This window comes from Cyanistes caeruleus, chromosome 22, assembly GCF_971803275.1.
Source record: "Cyanistes caeruleus chromosome 22, bCyaCae1.hap1.1, whole genome shotgun sequence".
Lineage (NCBI taxonomy): Eukaryota > Metazoa > Chordata > Aves > Passeriformes > Paridae > Cyanistes > Cyanistes caeruleus.
The window spans coordinates 6688853-6708667 of NC_141722.1; the positions used below are offsets into that span (position 1 = coordinate 6688853).

Consider the following 19815-nt stretch of genomic DNA (forward strand, 5'->3'; position numbering starts at 1 on the left):
AGACCCCAGTTCCTTTTTTTGTGGAATTTTAGGGACACAAGGCAATTCCAGATGGGATTTTTCCTAATTTCTCAGTTTTTAGGGAAGGAATCAATTCCCAACCCCAATTCCTGCAGGGCCTCCAAGGAACATGGAGAGGGATTTTCCAAGGGGAATTTTTCTCTCCATCACTCCCAGGGAATTCCAGGGTCTTCAAGGATCTCCGGAATTCCCTGTTCCTTTGGGGAATTCCTTGGGTTTAGTGCTGGGAGAGCGACTGGATTGGATTCCTGCTCTTTTGTGACGGGATTTCCGTGATTCCAGGATTTCCTCCCTCCCCAGCAGCGTCCCACGGCTCCGGCTGCCTCTGGATCATTTCTTCTCCTCCTGGGAATAATGACGCCACTCCTGATCCTCGGAAAATGTAAAAAAACCCTGGAAAATGGAATTTCCCAGCCTGGAAAAGAGGAATAAATTCTGGAAAATATTTTAAAAAAACCCTGGAAAATGGAATTTCCCAGCCTGGAAAAGAGGAATAAATTCTGGAAAATATTTTAAAAAAACCCTGAAAAATGGAATTTCCCAGGCTGGAAAAGAGGGATCAGTGATGGAAATGGATGGAAAATGACAGGAAATTTTGGAAAGCAGAATTTCCCAGTCTGGAAGAGAGGGATAAATGATGGAAAATATTTTAAAAACCCTGAAAAATAGAATTTCCCAGTGGGAAAGATGGATCAATGATGAAAATGGATGGAAAATGACAGAAAATTTTGAAAACCACTCAAAAATAAAATTTCCCAGTCTGGAAAAGAGGGATAAATTCTGGAAAATGTAAAAAAACCCTGAAAAATAGAATTTCCCAGTCTGGAAAAGAGGGATCAATGAAGGAAAATGTAAAAAAAAATCTGAAAAATGGATTTTCCCAGCCTGGCAAAAAGGGATCAATGATGGAAATTGATGGAAAATAACGGGGAAAAAAAAAAATGGAAAGCAGAATTTTCCAGCCTGGAAAAGAGGGATAGATGATGGAAAATATTTTAAATATTTTAAATATTTTAAATAAAAAAATACTTTGAAAATATTTTTTGAATAATGGAATTTCTCAGCCTGGAAAAGAGGGATCAATGATGGAAATGGATGGAAAATGTCAGGAAATTTTGGAAAGCAGAATTTCCCAGCCTGGAAAAGAGGAATAGATGATGGAAAATGTAAAAAAAATCCTGAAAGATAGAATTTCCCAGCCTGGAAAAGAGGGATAAATTCTGAAAATGGATGAAAAATGACAGGAAATTTTGGAAAGCAGAATTTCCCAGCCTGGAAAAGAGGGATAGATGATGGAAATGGATGGAAAATTTTGGAAACCCCTGGAAAGCAGAATTCCCATGGCGGCAGGGAGGGATCAGTCCCTGTTTTCCCGCAGCTGGGTCCCCTCTGGCAGCATTCCAGGCTGTTTGTGCCGGGATGATTCAGAGGATGGGGAAGGGCCGGAGGAGCAGGAAGGGCAGCCCAGGCTCGGTATAAACACACCTGGGCCCCGCCGCTCCTGCTCCGGAACCCGGGGAACGATCCCGTCTGGAATCGCCAGCGAGGGTTCCGAAGGAGGGAGTGGGGATTGCCGGGACATGATCTGGTCTGGCTGAGAGCCTTGCACAGGTACAGCGGGATGGGATCCATGGGATGGGATCCATGGGATAGGATCCGTGGGATGGGATCTGTGGGATGGGATCCATGGGATGGGATCTGTGGGATGGGATCCGTGGGATGGGATCGGCCCACAGGAGAGAAACCAGTCTGGGATCGCTGGGACTGGGAATGCTGGAAATGGGATTGTTGGATTAGGGATGGCTGGAACTGGGATCACTGGATTAGGGATCACTGGAACTGGGATTGTTGGAATTGGGATCACTGGAATTGGGATCACTCAAACAGGGATACTGGATTAGGAATCACTGGAACTGGGATCGTTGGATTAGGGATTGTTGGAACTGGGATCACTGGGACAGGGATTGCTGGATTCGAGATCACGGGAACTGGAATCACTGGAACTGGGATTGTTGGAGCTGGGATCACTGGGACTGTTGGAACTGGGATCACTGGGACTGTTGGAATTGGGATCACTGGATTAGGGATCACTGGAACTGGGATTGTTGGAATTCCAAAGGACAAATCCCAAATCCCATTTTAAGCCTGGCCCCTCTCTGTCTGGTTTTACGGTGTAAAGAGATCCCTAGAACTGACCCAAAGTATGGAATTCCTTCCTTTGTGAACGGCTTTGTCATTTCCCAGCATTCCGGAAGCTTTGGAAAAGTGGCTGGGAAAAGGAGAGGATGAATTTAAAAAATAATCAGAAAATCAAACAAAAAACCCCAAAACCTCACAAAATTCTATTGAAATTCCGCGCGAGGGGGAGGCTGACGCATCCCACGGGAATTCCAGGTCTCAGCCGCGCTCTCCTCAGCTCAATCCAAATTCCCGTGTTCCAAGTGATCCCCAGAAACCCCAAAAACCAAAATATCAACCAAAACTCCATGGAATTAAACGAGGAAAATGAGCAGAATCTCCATTTATTAAACCCAAGAGGTTTCCGGGGGGTCAGGGCCGCGTTTGTCAAACGAGGAGCGTGAAGGAAAGTTCGGATTTTTATTTAAAAGCAAATTTTGGGGCTGAATTTGGAGTTTAATGTCAGGATTTTGCTGTGCTGGAGCTGACACAGCCCAGACCAATAAAACCTCCTGAAATTTCATAATTCAGGTTGTGAAATAAGAACTGGAGTGAACCGAGGCTTCTCTCTTTCCCTGTTTCCCTCGCTGCTCAGAATTCCTGAAAATTCCTGGAAAAACCCCCAGGAACTGAAAAAAACCCCAAACCTAGATTGAATGGATGGAGTTCTACAAAAGAGAAGATTTAAAACCCCCCCAAAAAATAAGAAAAAAGCAAAAACTCCCTCAGGTTTTCCTCATCCTGGAAATTTGGGCTTGGATTTGGGATTTATTGGCATCTGTGCTGCAGCTAAAAAATTTAAAAATTAAAAAAAATGGATCTAAACTCGCTGGAAAATTTCCCAAATTTAACCCTAATTTAAATTTAAATTTATATAAATTATTTAAGTTATCTAAATTATTATTATTTATTTATTATATTTATGATATTTTATATAGTATATATGTTATATATATTACATATTAGTAATTATATATTAATTTTTGTTATTGAATTATTTAATTTCAATTTCAATCAAATTTAAATTTAAGGAGAATCTGCACCCCCCAAAAAAACTCCGTATTTAAATGAAGAGAAGCGCAAAAAGAGGAAATTCCAAAGGGAAGGGAGAGGGCTGAATTCCTCATCCTCAAACCAGAGAGATTTTTAATTTCCTCTTTTTTTCCCTTGTGGAATGTGGGGAATATTTGGAGTTTCTGGGCGCTGCAATGAGGACGGGAATGCGGGAGGAGCTGCGGGCTGGAATTCCGGCTCCGCTGCCTCCTCCCAGTCGGGAGGATCCTGACTCATCCCCAAAAATGTTCCCGGGAAGCTGAGCTGGCACCAGGAATTTCCTGCTGCTGCCGGCTACAGCCGCTGGAATTTGCCTCTGGATGCAGGGGGAGCTGCAGGTGGTGCCAAAATATCCCAAATTTTGGGTGATTCCGAGCGGGATGAAGGGACAGCAGCTGGAATTTGGATCTGGATGCAGGTGGAGATAAAATAACCCAAAGTTTGGAGAATTCCGAGGGGGATGAAGGGACAGGAGGAGTTTGGAACCTGAATTTCTGGGATTGAGGCTCCAGAACTCCCGGACAGGAGCTGGAATTTGGATTTGAATCCAGGTGGAGATAAAATAACCCAAATTTGGGTGATTCCGAGGGAGATGAAGGAACAGGAGCTGGAATTTGGCTCTGGATCCAGGTGGAGTTGTGAGTGTTGCCTAAAATAATCAAATTTTGGGTGATTCTGAGCGGGATGAGGGGACAGCAGCTGGAATTTGGATCTGAATGCAGGTTTTGCTAAAATAATCCAAATTTCGGGTGATTCCGAGCAGGATGAAGGGACAGGAGCTGGAATTTGGATCTGGATCCAGGTGGAGCTAAAATAACCCAAATTTTGGAGGATTATGAAGGAGATGAAGGCACAGGAGGGGTTTGGAGGCCGAATTTCTGGGATTGGAGCTCCTGAACTCCCAGACAGGAACTGGAATTTGGATCTGAATCCAGGTTTTGCCTAAAGTAACCCAAATTTTGGAGGATTCCGAGGGGAGTGAAGGCACAGGAGGGGTTTGGAGCCTGAATTTCTGGGATTGAGGCTCCAGAACTCCCAGACAGGAGCTGGAATTTGGCTCTGGATGCAGGGGGAGCTGCAGGTGTTGCTAAAATAATTCAAATTTTTGGGTGATTCCGAGTGGGATGAAAGGACAGGAGCTGAAAGTTGGCTCTGGATGCAGGTTTTGCCTAAAATAATCAAAGTTTGGAGGATTCTGAGGGGGATGAAGGGACAGGAGCTGGAATTTGCCTCTGGATGCAGGTGGACCTGCAGGTGGTGCCAAAAGAACCCAAATTTGGGTGATTCTGAGGGAATGAAGGTGCAGGAATGGTTTGGACCCCAGTTTTCTGGTCCTGGGGCTCTGCTCCAGAGCCGGGCTCAGGCGGTTCCCCCTTTCCCACGGGAAAACCTCCAGAACCTCGAAGAATTCCCGTGGCTCTCCCTGTGTCTCGGTGACAGCGCCAGGCCTGGAATTCCACCATTTCTGCTGGAAAAAACAACCCTCATTTCCTCCCTTCCCAGGTTTTTTCTGGAACTCCAGCATCCCCGGGCAGCTCCCTCCCAAAAATCCCAAAAATCCCCATTTTCCCCCTCGTTATCTCCCCGCTGAAAAGTGTTGTCTGTCTCTTAGGCCTGGCTCATGCTCCATAATCCCTGAGGCATTCCCAGAATCAGAGATTCCCTCATGGAATCCTCTGCTCTCCTCCCAGCCCGGCTGCCGGGGGGCACCACCCGGGGTAGGTCCTCCTCGTGTTTTTTCCACCCAAAAGGGAGGAATTTCGGTGGGAACGTCGCTCCCGTTCCAGCGGGAAAGGCTCGGAGGGATCCCTGCGGGCGCCTCGCTTCTCCCAACGCCTCCTTGGGGCTCCCTAAAACCAGAGCCAAAAGGCAAAAACATTTTCCAGACCAAATGGGAAGAATGAAAAGTGATTCCAAGGGGAGTGAAGGCACAGGAGGGGTTTGGGACCCGAATTTCTGGGACTGGGGCTCCTGAATTCCCAGAAAGGAGGTGAAAGTTGGATCTGGATGTAGGTTTTGCTAAAATAACCCAAATTTGGGTGATTCCAGGTGGGATGAAGGCACAGGAGGGGTTTGGAATCCGAATTTCTGGGATTGAGGCTCCTGAACTCCTAAACAGGAGCTGGAATTTGGAGCTGGATCCAGGTGGAGCTAAAATAACCCAAATTTTGGGTGATTCTGAGGGGAACGAAGGAAGAGGAGCTCAAAATTTGGCTCTGGATGCAGGTTTTGCCTAAAATAATCAAATTTTGGGTGATTCCGAGGGGGATGAAGGGGCAGGAGCTGGAATTTGCCTCTGGATGCAGGTGGAGTTGCAGGTGCTGCCTAAAATAACCCAAATTTACGGTGATTCTGAGGGGGATGAAGGAACAGGAGCTCAAAATATGTCTCTGGATGCAGGTTTTGCCTAAAATAACCCAAATATTGGATGATTCCGAGAGGAATAAAGGGAAAGGAGCTGAAATTTGGATCTGGATGCAGGTGGAGCTGCAGGTGTTGCTAAAATAACCCAAATTTTGGTGATTCTGAGGGGGATGAAGGGACAGGAGGGGTTTGGAACCCGAATTTTTGGGATTGGGGCCATCTGTTTCTTGAAGGGTCTTCAGGTGTATTTAGGGCAGACAAACCCCCCAAAATGGATCCCCACCCAAATGGACCCATCCAAAATGGACCCACCCAAAATGGACCCCCCAAAATGGATCCCCACCCAAAATGGACCCACCCAAAATGGATCCCCCACAAAATGGACCCATCCAAAATGGACCCATCCAAAATGGATCCTCCAAAATGGATCCCCCCCCAAAATGGACCCATCCAAAATGGACCCATCCAAAATGGACCCCCCCCCAAAATGGACCCATCCAAAATGGACCCATCCAAAATGGATCCCCCACAAAATGGACCCATCCAAAATGGATCCTCCAAAATGGGCCCATCCAAAATGGATCCATCCAAAATGGACCCCCCCAAAATGGATCCCCCAAAATGGACCCCCCCAAAATGGATATCCCCCAAAATGGACCCATCCAAAATGCATCCCCCCCCAAAATGGACCCACCCAAAATGGATCTCCCCCAAAATGGACCCATCCAAAATGGATCCCCCCCCAAAATGGACCCATCCAAAATGGACCCCCCCCAAAATGGACCCATCCAAAGTGGATCCCCCCCAAATGGATCCCCCCCAAAATGGACCCATCCAAAATGGACCCCCCCCAAAATGGACCCATCCAAAATGGATCCCCCCCCAAATGGATCCATCCAAAATGGACCCATCCAAATGGATCCCCCCAATGGAGCACGGCTCTTGGGTTTTCCCATTTTCATGAGCTGGATCCATTTGCAGATTGGGGGTTAATCCTGCAATTCCAGCTGCAGGGAATGAAGGAATTCACCCCAGATCTGCTGCCCCAACTCCTTCTGTTCCCATCTCTGGGAACGTTCCTCTCGGTTCCCAGGCCGGAGAGGAACTGGTGGTGGTGGGAAGGCAGCAGCTCACGCTGGGTGTGGAACGTGCAGTTCTGCACTGAGCAGCTCCAGGGCTCCAAATCCATGGAAAACAGAAAAGCCGGAATGCCGAGGTTTCGCTCCCGTGGCTCGGGAGAGACACAAAGGGCTCCGGGGAGGGCTCGGAGCCAGCACGGGGAGGGAGTTTGGAATGAAATTAGAAAACACGAAAAATAAGAAAAGAAATTAAATAAGAAAAAATAAGAAAACATCAAATAAAATATAAAAAATAAAAAAAATATAAAAAATAAAATAAAATAAAATAAAATAAAATAAAATAAAATAAAATAAAATAAAATAAAATAAAATAAAATAAAATAAAATAAAATAAGAAAAAATGAAATTAAATGAAATAGAATAAAATAAAAATAAAATAATAAGGGGAAATAATAAAAGGAAATAATAAAAGAATGAAAGAAAATAATAAAGGAAAAGAAAAGAATAAAAGAATGAAATAGAATTATAAAACATAAGTAATAATATAAGAAAATAAGAGAAAATAATAGAAAGGAAATTAAAATATAGATAAAAATATAATACTAACATATGATATATGAATTATATGATATATAATATATGTGTACTACATTATACATTTATTTATATTATATTTTTATTTATATAGCTAGATCTACCATATGTAATATGTTAATATATTGTAGTATATTAATATAAAAATTTATATATAAAATAAAATAAAATAGAATAAAATACAATAGAATAATGAAGTAAAATAAAATAAAATAAAATAAAATAAAGTGAAATAAAATATAATAAAATACAATATCATAATTAAATAAAATAAATAAAATAAAGTAAAATAAAATGAAGTGAAATAGAATAAAATACAATAGAATAATAAAATAAAATAAAATAAAATGGAATAAAATAAAATAAAATAAAATAAAGTAAAATAAAATGAAGTGAAATAAAATAGAATAAAATACAATAGAATAATGAAATAAAATAAAATAAAATAAAATAAAATAAAATAAAATAAAATGGAATAAAATAAAATAAAATAAAGTAAAATAAAATGAAGTGAAATAAAATAGAATAAAATACAATAGAATAATGAAATGAAATGAAATGAAATGAAATGAAATGAAATGAAATAAAATAAAATAAAATAAAATAAAATAATCCACCCTACGCCGTTTTTCTCTTGCAGAGTCTCCCAGGGCTCTGTTCCTGGCCGGGGGCTCCGTCATGTCGTGTTTCCCCCAGCTGTGGCACTCGAGCACTCCGGACTCTCCGAGCAGCCCCGAGCCGGCGGCGCCGCCGGTGCCCCTGAGCCCGCTGGTGCTGAACTCGCCGGGGGAGGGCGGCCGGAGAGGCTCCCCGGGCTCGGCCAGCCCCGGCTCGCCCAAGCCGGCCTCTCCGGTGGAGTGCTCCATCTGCTTCACCAGCTACGACAACGCCTTCAAGACGCCCAAGGTGCTGCAGTGCTCGCACGTGTTCTGCCTGGAGTGCGTGGCGAGGCTGAGCGCGGCGCTGCCCGGCCCCGCCGGGCCCGGGGAGCCGCTGCCGTGCCCGCTGTGCCGCCAGCCCACGGCTCTGCCGGGCCGGGGAGCGCCGGGGCTGCGCACCTGCCGCCCGCTGCTCGCCACGCTGCCCCCCGAGCAGCAGCACGAGCGCCTGCTCTGGATGGACGGCACCAAGCTCTGCTGCCGCCGGGCCTCGGACGACGCCGAGAACCCCGAGTCGTGCCTGTCCATCGACGTGGCCATGAGCAAGGCGGACAGCGCGGAGCCGCCGCCGCCGGGGCTGGCGGGCAGGCTGTCCCGCTGCGAGCTGTGCGACGATTGGAAGCGAATCGTGCTGCTCTCGGCTCTGGTGCTCATCCTGTTCTGCATCGTGCTGTGGCCCGTGCAGTGCGCGCTCAAAACCGGCAACCTGCGCTGCTTCAGCCGCCCCGCCAGACCCCAATTCCTCAGCCCCAAAACCACCCCGGCACCGGCGGCGGCCACACAGCTCCCGTTCCTCTAGGAACCCCTGGAGCTGCTCCGGGACGGGAACAGGGACAGGACCCGCTCTCCTGACAGCGGCTGGGACACGGCCCCCGTTCCTGTAGGGCTGGTCCCTGCTCCGGGATGGGAACAGGGGCAGGACCTGCTGCTCTGGCAGAATCTGGGACAAAACCCTGGTTCCTGTAGTGCCAGAGCTTCTGGATCTGCTCAGGGATGGGAACAAGGACAGGACCCGCTCCCCTGACAGGATCTGGGACGAAACCCTGGTTCCTGTAGTGCCAGAGCTTCTGGATCTGCTCAGGGATGGGAACAGGCACAGGACCTGCTGCTCTGGCAGCTTCTGGGACAAAATCCCTTCCCAGCACCAGGAGCCTCTGGATCTGCCTTGGCTCCATGGGGATGAGGAACAGGACAATTCCTGGATCTGCTCAGCTCCATGGGGATGAGGAACAGGACAATTCCTGGATCTGCTCAGCTCCATGGGGATGAGGAACAGGACAATTCCTGGATCTGCTCAGCTCCATGGGGATGAGGAACAGGACAATTCCTGGATCTGCTCAGCTCCATGGGGATGAGGAACAGGACAATTCCCTTTCCTGGGAGCTCCCGCTGAGTTCCTGGGATGGCCGGCAGACCCCGCACCCCCTCCCCGCACCGCTGGAATATCCCTGCACATTCCCGTGCCAGGCTCTCCATGGAATCCGGGCCTGGAATGCTCGGGGAGCAGAAGTGTGGGATCCCCCACGGCAGCGGCAGCTCCTTCCTCGAGTTCCTGAGGGAATAAAGGGATTTTTTTTCTTCTTGCCAGCTGGAGCAGCTCCGGAATTATTCCCTCGAGGATCTGGGATGGGGAGGGCTGGATGAACAGGTGGGAAACTGCCGCATTCCAGAGGCTGGGAAGGTTCCCTGGTGCTGGAGGTGGAGCTGCCAAAGCGAGCTCATCCCATCAGCATTCCCACAGAACCCAGCACCTGCTCCATTCATTTTCCCAGGAAGATGCTCCCAAATCCCTGCTCTCCCTCTGGAACAGGATTTTCCAGGCAGAGGCACAAACCCAGCGCAGCCCGGAGTCACCAAAGCGCACCCCAACCTCTCCCCACTGCCAAAAATCCCGGTTTTTTGGGACAGCTTTGCCCTCCTCATCCTCCAAAGTGCCTCTTTGAGACCCGGCCAGTGGCCGACGCTGCTTTTATTGGAACAGGGATGTGCCAGGGATTCCCAGAGACCTCCCGGCTCCCATTCCCAAAAAATTCCACGTTTTTATGTGTTTAATTCCGTGTGTTTTATTGTGTGCAAGGAGCACGCCTGGATGGATTCAGTTGTGTTTTCCACAATTCCAGGTGTCCCTGGGTAGGATTGCTCCCTTTTCCCTTGCGATTCCAGCTGCATTCCCAGGGCACTTCATCCGGAAAATTCCCAATTTCTCCCATTTTTTTGGGGGGGGGGGAGGAGACGGGAATTGTCCCAGATGAGATTTCAGATCCCAAAACTGCTCTGGGGGTTCAGCAATTGGAACAGAGCCCCAAAACTGGCACACACAGACAGGGAACAGGGGTTTTTCCATGGATTTTGGTGGAGCAGGGATCACACAGACAGGGAACAGGGGTTTTTCCATGGATTTTGGTGGAGCAGGGATCACACAGACAGGGATCACGGAACTTCCCTGTCCTGAGGAGCCCCAAACTGACCCCAGAATTTGAGGCTTGGGACTGGAGCTGGAGCAGGGCCCTCACTGCCAAACCTCTCTGGAAATCTGGATTTTGGTGCTGACTCCACCGAGATTTGAGTCCGAGGGATCAAAACAAACAGAGAGATCCCCAATATCCCAATATCCCAGGCTGGCAAGGGTTTTATCCCAAAATATCTCTGCTCTGGGGAGTCACGGTGGCACCAGCTCCCCAGGGCAAGTCCCCCACTCTCATCCCAACATCCCAACATCCCAACCCCCTGGGCTACGAGGGGTCAGGTGAGTTTTACCTCCCACAAACCAAGCACTCTCTGGATCTGAAGGGCAAATTCAGGGGTCTTGGACAAACCCAGGAAAAATGGATGCTGCTTCCCAGAAAAACCAGAAATTCCAGGAAATTGCTCCCCATAAAAGCCTGAAATTCCAGGAAACTGGGATAAGAAGGAGTCAGGTGTGTGAAATCAAGAACATTCTGGATTTGAAGGGGTCTTGGACAAACCCAGGACAAATGGATGCTGCTTCCCATGAAAGGCAGAAATCCCAGGAAATTGCTTCCCATAAAATCCAGGAGTGACCCCAAGGAAGGCCCTGGATCCGGCACTTTCCGGTGCTGGGTGGGGAAGCAAAGGCCGCTGTCCAAGAGGGAATAAAAACCGGGACACGGCCGCTGCCACCCCCGGCAGGTCAAAAATAGCGGCTTTGGAGCCAAAATAATCCCCGGTGGATTCCGTGTCCATCCAGGGAATCCCTGGGAGCTGCCGGGGCAGGAGCAGCTCATTCCTCAGGGATGAGGGCTCTGAGAGGGTGCAGCTTCCCTGGATTGTTCCCGGGACAAAAACCCCCTGGGAATGCTGACCACTGTGCTGTTCTTGCTCCTCCTCCTGCCACTGAGATTCCCAGTCCTGGGAGCTTCTCCCAGATTTTGACTGGCTTGGTTTTGTCAGTCAGGATTTGTGGGAGATGCTGGATCCAGGGCATTTCCTTGGGGGCATTCCTGGCTTTTCTGGGAAGCAGTTTCCTGGGATTTCTGGCTTTTCTGGGAAGTAGCATCAATGTGACCTGGGTTTGCCCAAGACCCCTGAATTTGCCCTTCAGACCCAAAATGTTCTCGATTTCACACACCTGATTCCTTCTTATCCAAATTTCTGGATTCCTGGCTTTTTTGGGAAGCAATTTCCTGGGATTTCTTGTTTTTCTGGGAAGCAGCATGCATTTGTCCTGGGTTTGCCCAAGACCTCTGAATTTTCCCTTCAGATCCAAAGGAAAACAATGGAATTGTCCTTCCCACTCCTTTTATCAATCCACATCCTGCTCGAGGCTGATTTTCCATGGATTCCCAGCAGGGAAAATGCTGCAGTCCATGAGGAACAACCCCCAGGGGCGTCACCTCAGCCCTGTGGGATCCGTGGGATGCAGAAATTCCTTGGAAAATGCTGCTGAGGGGATAAAAGACACAAAGAGGGAAAAGTGGAGACTCCCTGGCCACAGAACAGGGGAAGGAAAGACACAAAAATCCTGCGAAATCCCGGGATTGGGGTTGGAATTCATGGAAAAACTGAATTGAGGAGCCACGGGAACCCCTCTGCTCCTGCCCCCTCTGCCCAGCAAACATCACCGAAAAAAACCAGGATTTTCCTTTATTCCAGAGGGAAAGAAAAGAAGCACCAGGCCCCTTAAAAACCTCTCAAATTGTTTCCAAACTTTTATTTCTGGGTGATTTGACGAAAGACACGAGTTAGTAATGGTTACATCATGCTGCTCCTCTACTGCGCGGCGCCCTTCGGAATTCAGCCAGCGGCTCCCAAAGTCGGGAATTCTCCCTCTCCACCGAGCCACACGGACAGCTCAAGGGGTTTCAATTAAAAAAAAAGCCCCAAAAAACCTAAAATCCAGGAAAAAAAACCCACCTCGATGTCTTTTTGGGGGGTTTTTTGCAGGTTTTGTGGTAGAAATGTTAACAGTGAAGTGCACGGCTCGAAGGGCGCTGCTGGAAATTCCAAATGCTCCCCCAGAGGACACAAAATCCTGGTTTAAGGCATTTCCAAGCCCCAGCGAAAGCAGAATGAGGTTTTAGCTTTGTTTTTGTTCGGTTGTTGGGTTTTTCTTGGCCATTTCTTGACTTCATTCCTGAAAATCAGCAGCTTCCCCGTCCCTCTGGAGCTGGAACATTCCAGCTGGGAATGCCATTCCCAAAATATGGATTGGGGGACTCCCCAGTCCGTCCCTCCCAGCCCAGCCCAGCATTTCCCACCAGAAATCCCAATTTGGACTAAAAATGGGAATTTTGGCACCCGTGGAACGCTCCCAGCCACAGCAGAGCCCTCACCTGGCACAGCCCCCCATGGAATATTTAACCCAGGATCTTCCACAGGATTGGGAATATTTTTATTTGATTTATTTTTTTTTTTTTTTTAATCAAATAAATGAAATAAAAGCAGATCCAAGTGGTTTTTCCATAGGTTTTCCCTCTTGGTTCCACCTTTGTTCAGAGCTCATCCTGAGAGAAGAAATTTGACCTTTCCTGTCTCAAAGGTTGGTGCCAAAATTCCCGTTTTAAAGGGTGCCCTGCAAGGCGGGATAGAAATTTAGGGGAAAAAATGGCAAATTCTGGGAATTTCCACCCAAAAGCTGGTGGGATCCTGCAGATGAATTCCCTAAAGTTGTTTTTCCGTGGAGCAATTCCAGCTGAGGGTGGGACAGGGAGACAGAGGCCACAAAACACCAGGAAATCCTTCCCATGGAGAAGGAATCCCAGTGGGGGATGTGATTTCTTCCAGAGCTGGGATCCATCTGCTCTTCTCCAGATTCCAGGAGATCCAGAGGCTGCAGGCAGGGGCGCCGTCACACCCCAGAAACTTTGGAACCAAATTTTCCTTTCCAGGAGGAAAATGCTTCAAATTCCCCCCAGATATTCCCCAGCTCCATTCCCGTTGGAGCCGTTCCTGCTGGGCTGGCAGCATCCAGAGGAGCGTGGAAGACCCAAAAACTCCAAATCCAAGGTAAAAAAATTCCAAAATCTCTTTGTGGGAGAGGCTCCAGCGCCAGCTCTGCAGGCCCAGGCTGGGAACCAGAGGCTGGGAAACGCTGCGGGGCATGGAAGGACACATCCAAGAGATCTCTGAGAAGGGAAAAGGGAATCTGCTGGTCCTTTTTGGAAGAGGGAGAGAATTCCCAGCTCTCGGAGAGGAGCTCCAAGCGATCCCCAGCATGAGGGAGGCCGAGGCTCGGTGGCCTCAGGAAGAGCGGCCGGGGGGTCGGTACACATCTGGATGAACACAAAATGTGGGAATGAGGTTTCACAGCTGCTCCTGCACGTGTCCAAGAGGAAGAGGAAGAGGAGAACCGCTGGAAAAATCCACATTTTTCCCTCCCCAGCACCTCTCAGTCCAGCGAAGAGTCACAAGCCAAGCGCAGAGAGGAGTGGGCCCGGCTCTCTCCCTTCCAGTGCGTGGAATCGTCCCTGATTTGAGCAGAGCTCCAAGGAGAAAAGCACTTGAGATCCTTACACACATAAATTACGGAGAGGAACAGGGGGCAGCAGGACACAGCGCCAGGAGAAGGTTTGGAAGAGCCAGAGCCCGGAGCGGGGTGGGAATTCCTACCCTGCCAATCCGTGAAGGCCTCGCCAGCACCGGCAGCGTTTCCCCCGCAGGAAAACAGGGTCGGCTTTGGGAGCAACCCCCCCAAAACGCCGGGAAAAAAGGGGGGAAACGACCCCAAAAAAAAAGAAGCTTCAAGTATGAAGAAGACGGGCGCTGCAGCGGGAGAGTTCCGGCGCTCCTCGGAGCCGCGGGTCGAGCTTCGTTGGGCGGTGCCGCCGCTCGGGCCGGCTCTCACCGCCCGGAGAACCCGCGGGAAAAACCAAAAAAAGGGTTTCCCGCCCTCCCCGTCCCCCCCAAAAATATAAAAAGCAATAAGTTTACAAAAATAGAAAATAATTCCAGCGGCGGGCGGGCGGGCGGCGGCGGCTCTAGGGGGCCGAGCAGTGCAATATCCGCGGCGCGTTGAGCGCGTCCTGGCGCAGGTGCAGCTCCCGGCGGTCCAGCAGCACGGAGCGCATGCAGCCCACAAAGGCCGTGCTGAACGCCTTGGGCAGCCGCGGGCGCGCGCTGCGCTTGTCCAGACCCCCTGCAACGGAATGGGGTCAGTGCCTGAGGATGGGAACGGGATGGATGGGATGGATGGGATGGGATGGACAGAGATGGCATAGACTGGGATGGACAGGGATGGATGAACAGGGATGGACAGGGATGGGCAGAGACAGGGGACAGGGGATGGATGGACAGGGACAGGGATGGGATGGACAGGGATCAGGAACTGGGGTCAGGTCAGGGACAGGAGACAGCTCAGGTCAGGGGCCAGGGGATGGACAGAGTGGGGACAGCCATGGTCAGCTCGGGGCAGGGACAGGGTACAGGGGACAGACAGCCTGGCCCCAGCACTGTCACACTGCCACCACTGGGGTCTCCCTGGGAGGGTGGGGAGCCCCTGGAATGGATTTCCCAGAGGATCTGGGGCTGCCCCATCCCTGGGAGCGTCCCAGGCCAGGCTGGAGCAGCCTGGGACAGTGGGACACGTCTGGAAGTGACACTGGAGGGGCGTTAAGGTCCCTTCCAACACCAGTTCGGGCTGGAATTGCCTGTTGCTGCCTCGGGGGACGCGGTGCCATGGCAAGGACTGGCACTGCTCCCTCGGTGGCACCACAGGAAAGCATCTGTAGGAAATTTTAGGCCACCTGGGAGGTCAAGGTGTGGTGTTGAGGGAAGGGAAGGACATCCCCACCCCATTCCAGCTCTGAATCCTCCCATGGGACACTGGGAATGTCCCTTCCCCTGGACTCACCCAGCCACAGCGCCCCGTCCGTGTCCAGCTGGGTGGCCCCAAGAGGAGAGGAGCCGGCGATGGGAGCTTCGTTCCCAACCTGCAGGGACCCTTCCCTCTGCACCCTGCTCCCGAGGGAGGGGGGAAAACCAGGAATCCATCAACAACCTCCGAGAGACAGCCCAGGGCTGGTCCCTGCACGTCCTGGCACTGGGAACCACCAGGCTGGCAGATTTTGGGATAACCTCCATCTCTCCCCTGGGATTCACCCATGGGATCTGTCCCACCTGCTGCCCTCGGGAGTTCCAGATTTTGGGATAACCTCCATCCCATTCCTGGGATTCACCCATGGGATCTGTCCCACCTGCTTTTCCAGCTGCAGAGTGGAGCATCCCTCTGGATGCAATCCTTGCTCTGGTGCCACCCAGTGATGGGGACTGTCCCCTCTGGCACCCCTGGGTGCCAGAGTCCCAGCCCTGCCAGATCCCAGCAGGAATCCCTGGCACTCCAGGGCTGTGATCCCTCCCCACTCCCACCTCCCAGCTCGCTCCCACCGGGAGTGGAATGTGAAACCCAAATCCAAGGCACGACCCTTCCACCCCTCCTGCTCTGTCCCCTTGCACATTGCCAGGTATTTCCCAGCAGGACATGACCTCCCCTCTATCCTTATCCAGGGACAGATCCTTGGGGATCACCGGGCTCAGCTGCCTCATTCCCAGCTTTTCCATTCCAATCCCGATCCTGATCAATCCCGATCAATCCCGATCCTGCTGTCCCCCTCACCTGGAGGCTTTGATGTGGATCCACTGGTTGGTGTTGACGGGCACTGTGGAGCGCAGGGTGACAGCTTTGGAGCCCAGGTCGTAGCTCAGCTGCACGAAGCCATCCACGATGGCCAGGGCGATGTAATCCGACTTTTCCAGCCCCTTCCCGCTCCACAGGAGCAGCCCCTGCGTGGCCTCGGTTTTGATGCTGAGCTCAAAGTGGTTGGACTGCAGGGCCTTCTCGCTGGGGAGGGAGAGCAGCGCTGGGAGCTGCGCCGGGAAAGCCACGGCTGGCTCCTCGGAGCAGCCTCCTCTTCCCAGGGACTCCCCACCTGTCCCCACCCGCTGGCCTCGAGGGTCACAGACTGTGGGATAACCTCCATCCCATTCCTGGGATTCACCTGTGGAATCTGTCCCAAACTGCTGCCCTCAAGGGTGGCAGATTTTGGGATAACCTCCATCCTATTCCTGGGACTGGGATTCACCCATGGGATCTGTTCCACCTGATATCCTCATGAGGAGCAGATTTTGGGATACGATCCCACAAACCAGCTGGGGTGGCCTCCATCCCACTCCTGGGATGGGTCAGTCCCCAGCTGCTGCCCTTGGGGTGGCAGATTTTGGGATAATCGCCATCCCACTCCTGGGATCCACCCATGGGGTCTGTCCCACCTGCTGCCCGCACGAGGGGCAGATTTTGGGATAGGATCCCACAAACCAGCTGGGATGGCCTCCATCCCACTCCTGCGATTGGGACACACAGGCAGGGTCTGTCCCAAACTGCTGCCCTTGAGGGGGACAGATTTTGTGGGATCAGAATTCCTGGTAGTGGATGGGAAGCTCCAAGCCAGGCAAGAGGCTCCAAGGAACGGCCCTAGAGGTCTCTGAGGCAGTTCCCACTCTTGGGAATGCCAAGGCTGGAGTTCCCCCACCCTCCTGTGCTCCTGAGTGGGGCTGCACAGCTCTCCTGGGACGTTCCCCAAGACCCAGCTGGAGATTCCTTGCTTTTGTCCTCATGGAGTGCAAGGATCAATCCCAGACACAACAGCCTCAGCACCCTGGGGACTGTGACAGGGAGGGGATGGAGGCAACAAAACTTTTTCCCAAGGGAGGAATGAAGGAAAGATGGGATTTTCCCTGGGTTGGAAACCAAATTTTTTCCTCTGGAACAGGCAGGAGGCCCTTGGCAACAGGTGGAGCGGGACACACAGAGACTGGACAAGAGGGACAACACGGAGAGCTTTTTATTCCCGAGGGACGCTGCATCCGGAGGGTGGGACAGGGCTCTGTGTCCTTTGGGGTCACCCAGCCTGGCCCCCTGTGCGGAGCTCATCCCTCAGGATAAAAAGGCAGGAGGGGACACACAGGACACACACAGGGACACAGGGACATGCTGAGGCACAGGCAGGCCACGAGGCAGGCACAGCCTGGCACACTCACCTGGGCTCCCAGGGGAAATCCAGCGCCTCGGGACTCAGATGGGGAAAAAAGGGGAGCGTGCCATAAGCGTGGGGCAGCGAGGAGACCCACCCAGCCTGCCTTTTCCTTTTTTCCTTTTTTCCTTTTTTCCTTTTTTCCTTTTTCCTCTCCTCTCCTCTCCTCTCCTCTCCTCACCTTTCCATCCTCACCCAGCTCCAGCTCTTCACCCCACTCAGAGCCCAGCAGGAAGCGCCTGGAGTGATTGGGAGAGCCGGGAATTGTCCCATGGCAAGGAGGGAATATCCACCCATGCTGGGTCTGGGATGGCTGAGGGAGCTGGGAAAGGGGCTTGGCCTGGAGGAAAGGAGCTCGGGAAGGAGCTTACTGCTCTCCATGAATCCCTGCCAGGAGGGGACAGCCCCAGGTCAGGCTCTGCTCCCAGGGCACAGGGCCAGGAGGAGAGGGAACGGCCTCAGGGGAGGTTTAGGTTGGAGAGTTGGGAAAATTCCTTCATGGAAAGGGCTTTGGAACATTGGAACTGTGGTGGAATCTCCAGCCCTGGAAGCGTTCACCAAAGCACATCCAAAAGTGCCACATCCACACGTCTTTTGAACACTTCCAGGGGTGGTTCCAATCCCTGACCGCCCTTCCAGAGGGGAAAAACTCCCAAATATCCAACCTAAACCTCCCTTAATGCAGCTTTGAGGAGTTTCCTCCTGTCCTGCCTTTGGGATGCTGCGGGCTGAGCTCCCCTCCTGGACCTGGAATTGTCCATGGAAGCTCTGAGTCAGCCCTGGGGCACTCGGAGGACAGGGAGTGCACGGGAAAGGGGAAATGCAGGAGCTCCAGCTCCTGCTCCCTCAGCTGGAAATAAACGGGAATCTAAAGCTGGATGTCCCAGTAAAAACCAGGACGGGCAAGTCAGGGCCTGGAGAAACCATGGGAATGTTGATCCCGCCCAGGACACACCCTGGAGCTTCCCTGGAGGAGGAAAAATCCACTTTTATGGGTGGCCAAACCCAGCAGGGGGATGTGGGAGAAACTCCTTAGAGGATGGGGCAGCACAGCCCAAAGTGACTTGGAAAAATCTGGGAAAAGGTCAGGAAAAGGCTGGGAAAAGGCCAGGAAAAGGCTGGGAGTGGTGACGTTCCCTCTGCAGGGACACAAAGCCAGCAGGCTTGGGGAGGGGGGCACAGGGACAGTTATGAGGTCACAACACTTCCCATCTTAAGAGGACATTCAGGATAATCCTAAAATTCCTGAAAATGCCTTTCCAGCCCCTCGCAATGCCATGGACATGCAGGCGATGGCTCTGCAGCCCCCCATGCACAGGCACAGCTCAGCCCCACGGCCCTGGGGACACAGAATGAGGTGGGATGAGATGGGACAGGCAGAGATCCCTAAAAATTCCTCCTTCCCATGGCAGGGAATGTTCCTGCATGGAACAGGGAACGTTCCTGCATGGAGCAGGGAATGTTCAGCATGGAGCAGGGAATGTTCCTGCATGGAGCAGGGAATGTTCAGCATGGAGCAGGGAATGTTCCTGCTCGGAGCAGGCTTCCCTTCCACGCAGGACATCAAATCTCAGCTGTCCAGGGGTTTGGATTTCTCCCCATCTCCTGCCCTGCCCCTTTTCCTGACCCCTCATCCACACTGGAGATGTTTCCAGGGGCTCCCAGTGCCCAGCCCAGCCTCCTCCAGTGCCACATCCACACTGGAAAAATCCGGGATCAGCAGCCCCACTTTCCATCTCCAACACCTCTGGCTGCTGCTGGAGCAGGAAGCCACAGGGATTTTCATTCCTTGTGCTCACCTTTAATAAAGTCGAGCTTCAAATTGAAAACTCAATTAATTTAAGTTAATTTTAAGATGCAATGAAGGCGTGCTGGGGGGACAGCAGCTGCCTGGGACACAGCTCCAGCACCTGAGCCCTTCTCACTCCACAATGGGAATGGTTTTCCATCAAAAAACCTGGGAGAGACCCCAAATTCCTCCCCCCATTGCTGGCAGGACTGCCCCGTGTTTGGGGTGATGGTGAGGATGGGGAGGGTGGCGGGGCCATACTTACGCTGGGATCTCATTGCTCAGGTGGCTTGAAAACAGAAACAGCGACACTGAGAAGGGACAGACACATGGACACGGACAGACAACGGCTCCACACGGACACCCCCCACCCCTGCGGGGCTGGGAAACCGGGAATGGCCTCGGGAGCTCATCCCAGCGCCCTGGAGGTGGGGATTCACCCCCGTGGGGAGGGAGGAAGGGCACTGAGCAAACCACAGCGGGCCAGGAGGCTCCTGAAGGAGAAATTCCCAGCCTGGGGGAGCTCAGGGGGAGCTCTGCTCATTCCCAGACACAATTCCCAAGGAGAAATTCCCAGGCTGGGGGAGCTCAGG

At 51.4% G+C, this 19815-nt stretch overlaps 2 protein-coding genes across 14 annotated transcripts in view; one reads left to right on the top strand and one right to left on the bottom strand.

Annotated features, from left to right (window-relative positions):
- Positions 1-1594: 1594 nt before the first annotated feature.
- Positions 1595-8780, top strand: RNF223 (ring finger protein 223). 3 transcript variants are annotated; one of them, XR_015278836.1, is made up of 2 exons: positions 1595-1632; positions 7930-7965. XR_015278836.1 is itself a non-coding variant. In XM_086860952.1 (2 exons), exons 1-2 carry the CDS (start codon positions 4919-4921, stop codon positions 8745-8747), a joined length of 870 nt encoding a protein of 289 aa, XP_086717078.1. In that variant the 5' UTR covers positions 4847-4918; the 3' UTR covers positions 8748-8780. The 3 variants fall into 3 exon arrangements, 1 of the variants encoding a protein (XP_086717078.1); XR_015278837.1 differs by lacking the exon at positions 7930-7965 and adding an exon at positions 4865-4902; XM_086860952.1 differs by lacking the exon at positions 1595-1632 and adding an exon at positions 4847-4970 and having other exon boundaries at positions 7930-8780.
- Positions 8781-12104: 3324 nt separating this feature from the next.
- Positions 12105-19815, bottom strand: part of AGRN (agrin) — a 97768-nt gene continuing 90057 nt past the window's right edge. For 5 of the 11 annotated variants that reach the window (XM_086860946.1, XM_086860943.1, XM_086860941.1 and 2 more), the window contains 4 exons: positions 19488-19511; positions 16020-16244; positions 15258-15361; positions 12105-14543 (listed from right to left, as the gene is read on the bottom strand). In XM_086860946.1, the coding sequence (XP_086717072.1) occupies positions 14386-14543; positions 15258-15361; positions 16020-16244; positions 19488-19511 (511 nt within the window). In that variant the 3' untranslated portion in view covers positions 12105-14385. Of the gene's footprint in view, positions 14544-15257; positions 15362-16019; positions 16245-17310; positions 17474-19487; positions 19512-19815 lie in introns of those variants that run through there. The other 6 variants (XM_086860945.1, XM_086860944.1, XM_086860942.1 and 3 more) reach the window with 2 other exon arrangements.

What these genes read in the sequence shown, in the direction of transcription:
- RNF223 (XM_086860952.1), top strand. Translation starts at nt 4,919, where the DNA reads ATGGAATCCTCTGCTCTCCTCCCAGCCCGGCTGCCGGGGGGCACCACC. An exon ending in GCCGGGGGGCACCACCCGGG is followed by an intron (nt 4,971 to 7,929) that starts GTAGGTCCTCCT and finishes TTTCTCTTGCAG; the next exon opens with AGTCTCCCAGGGCTCTGTTC.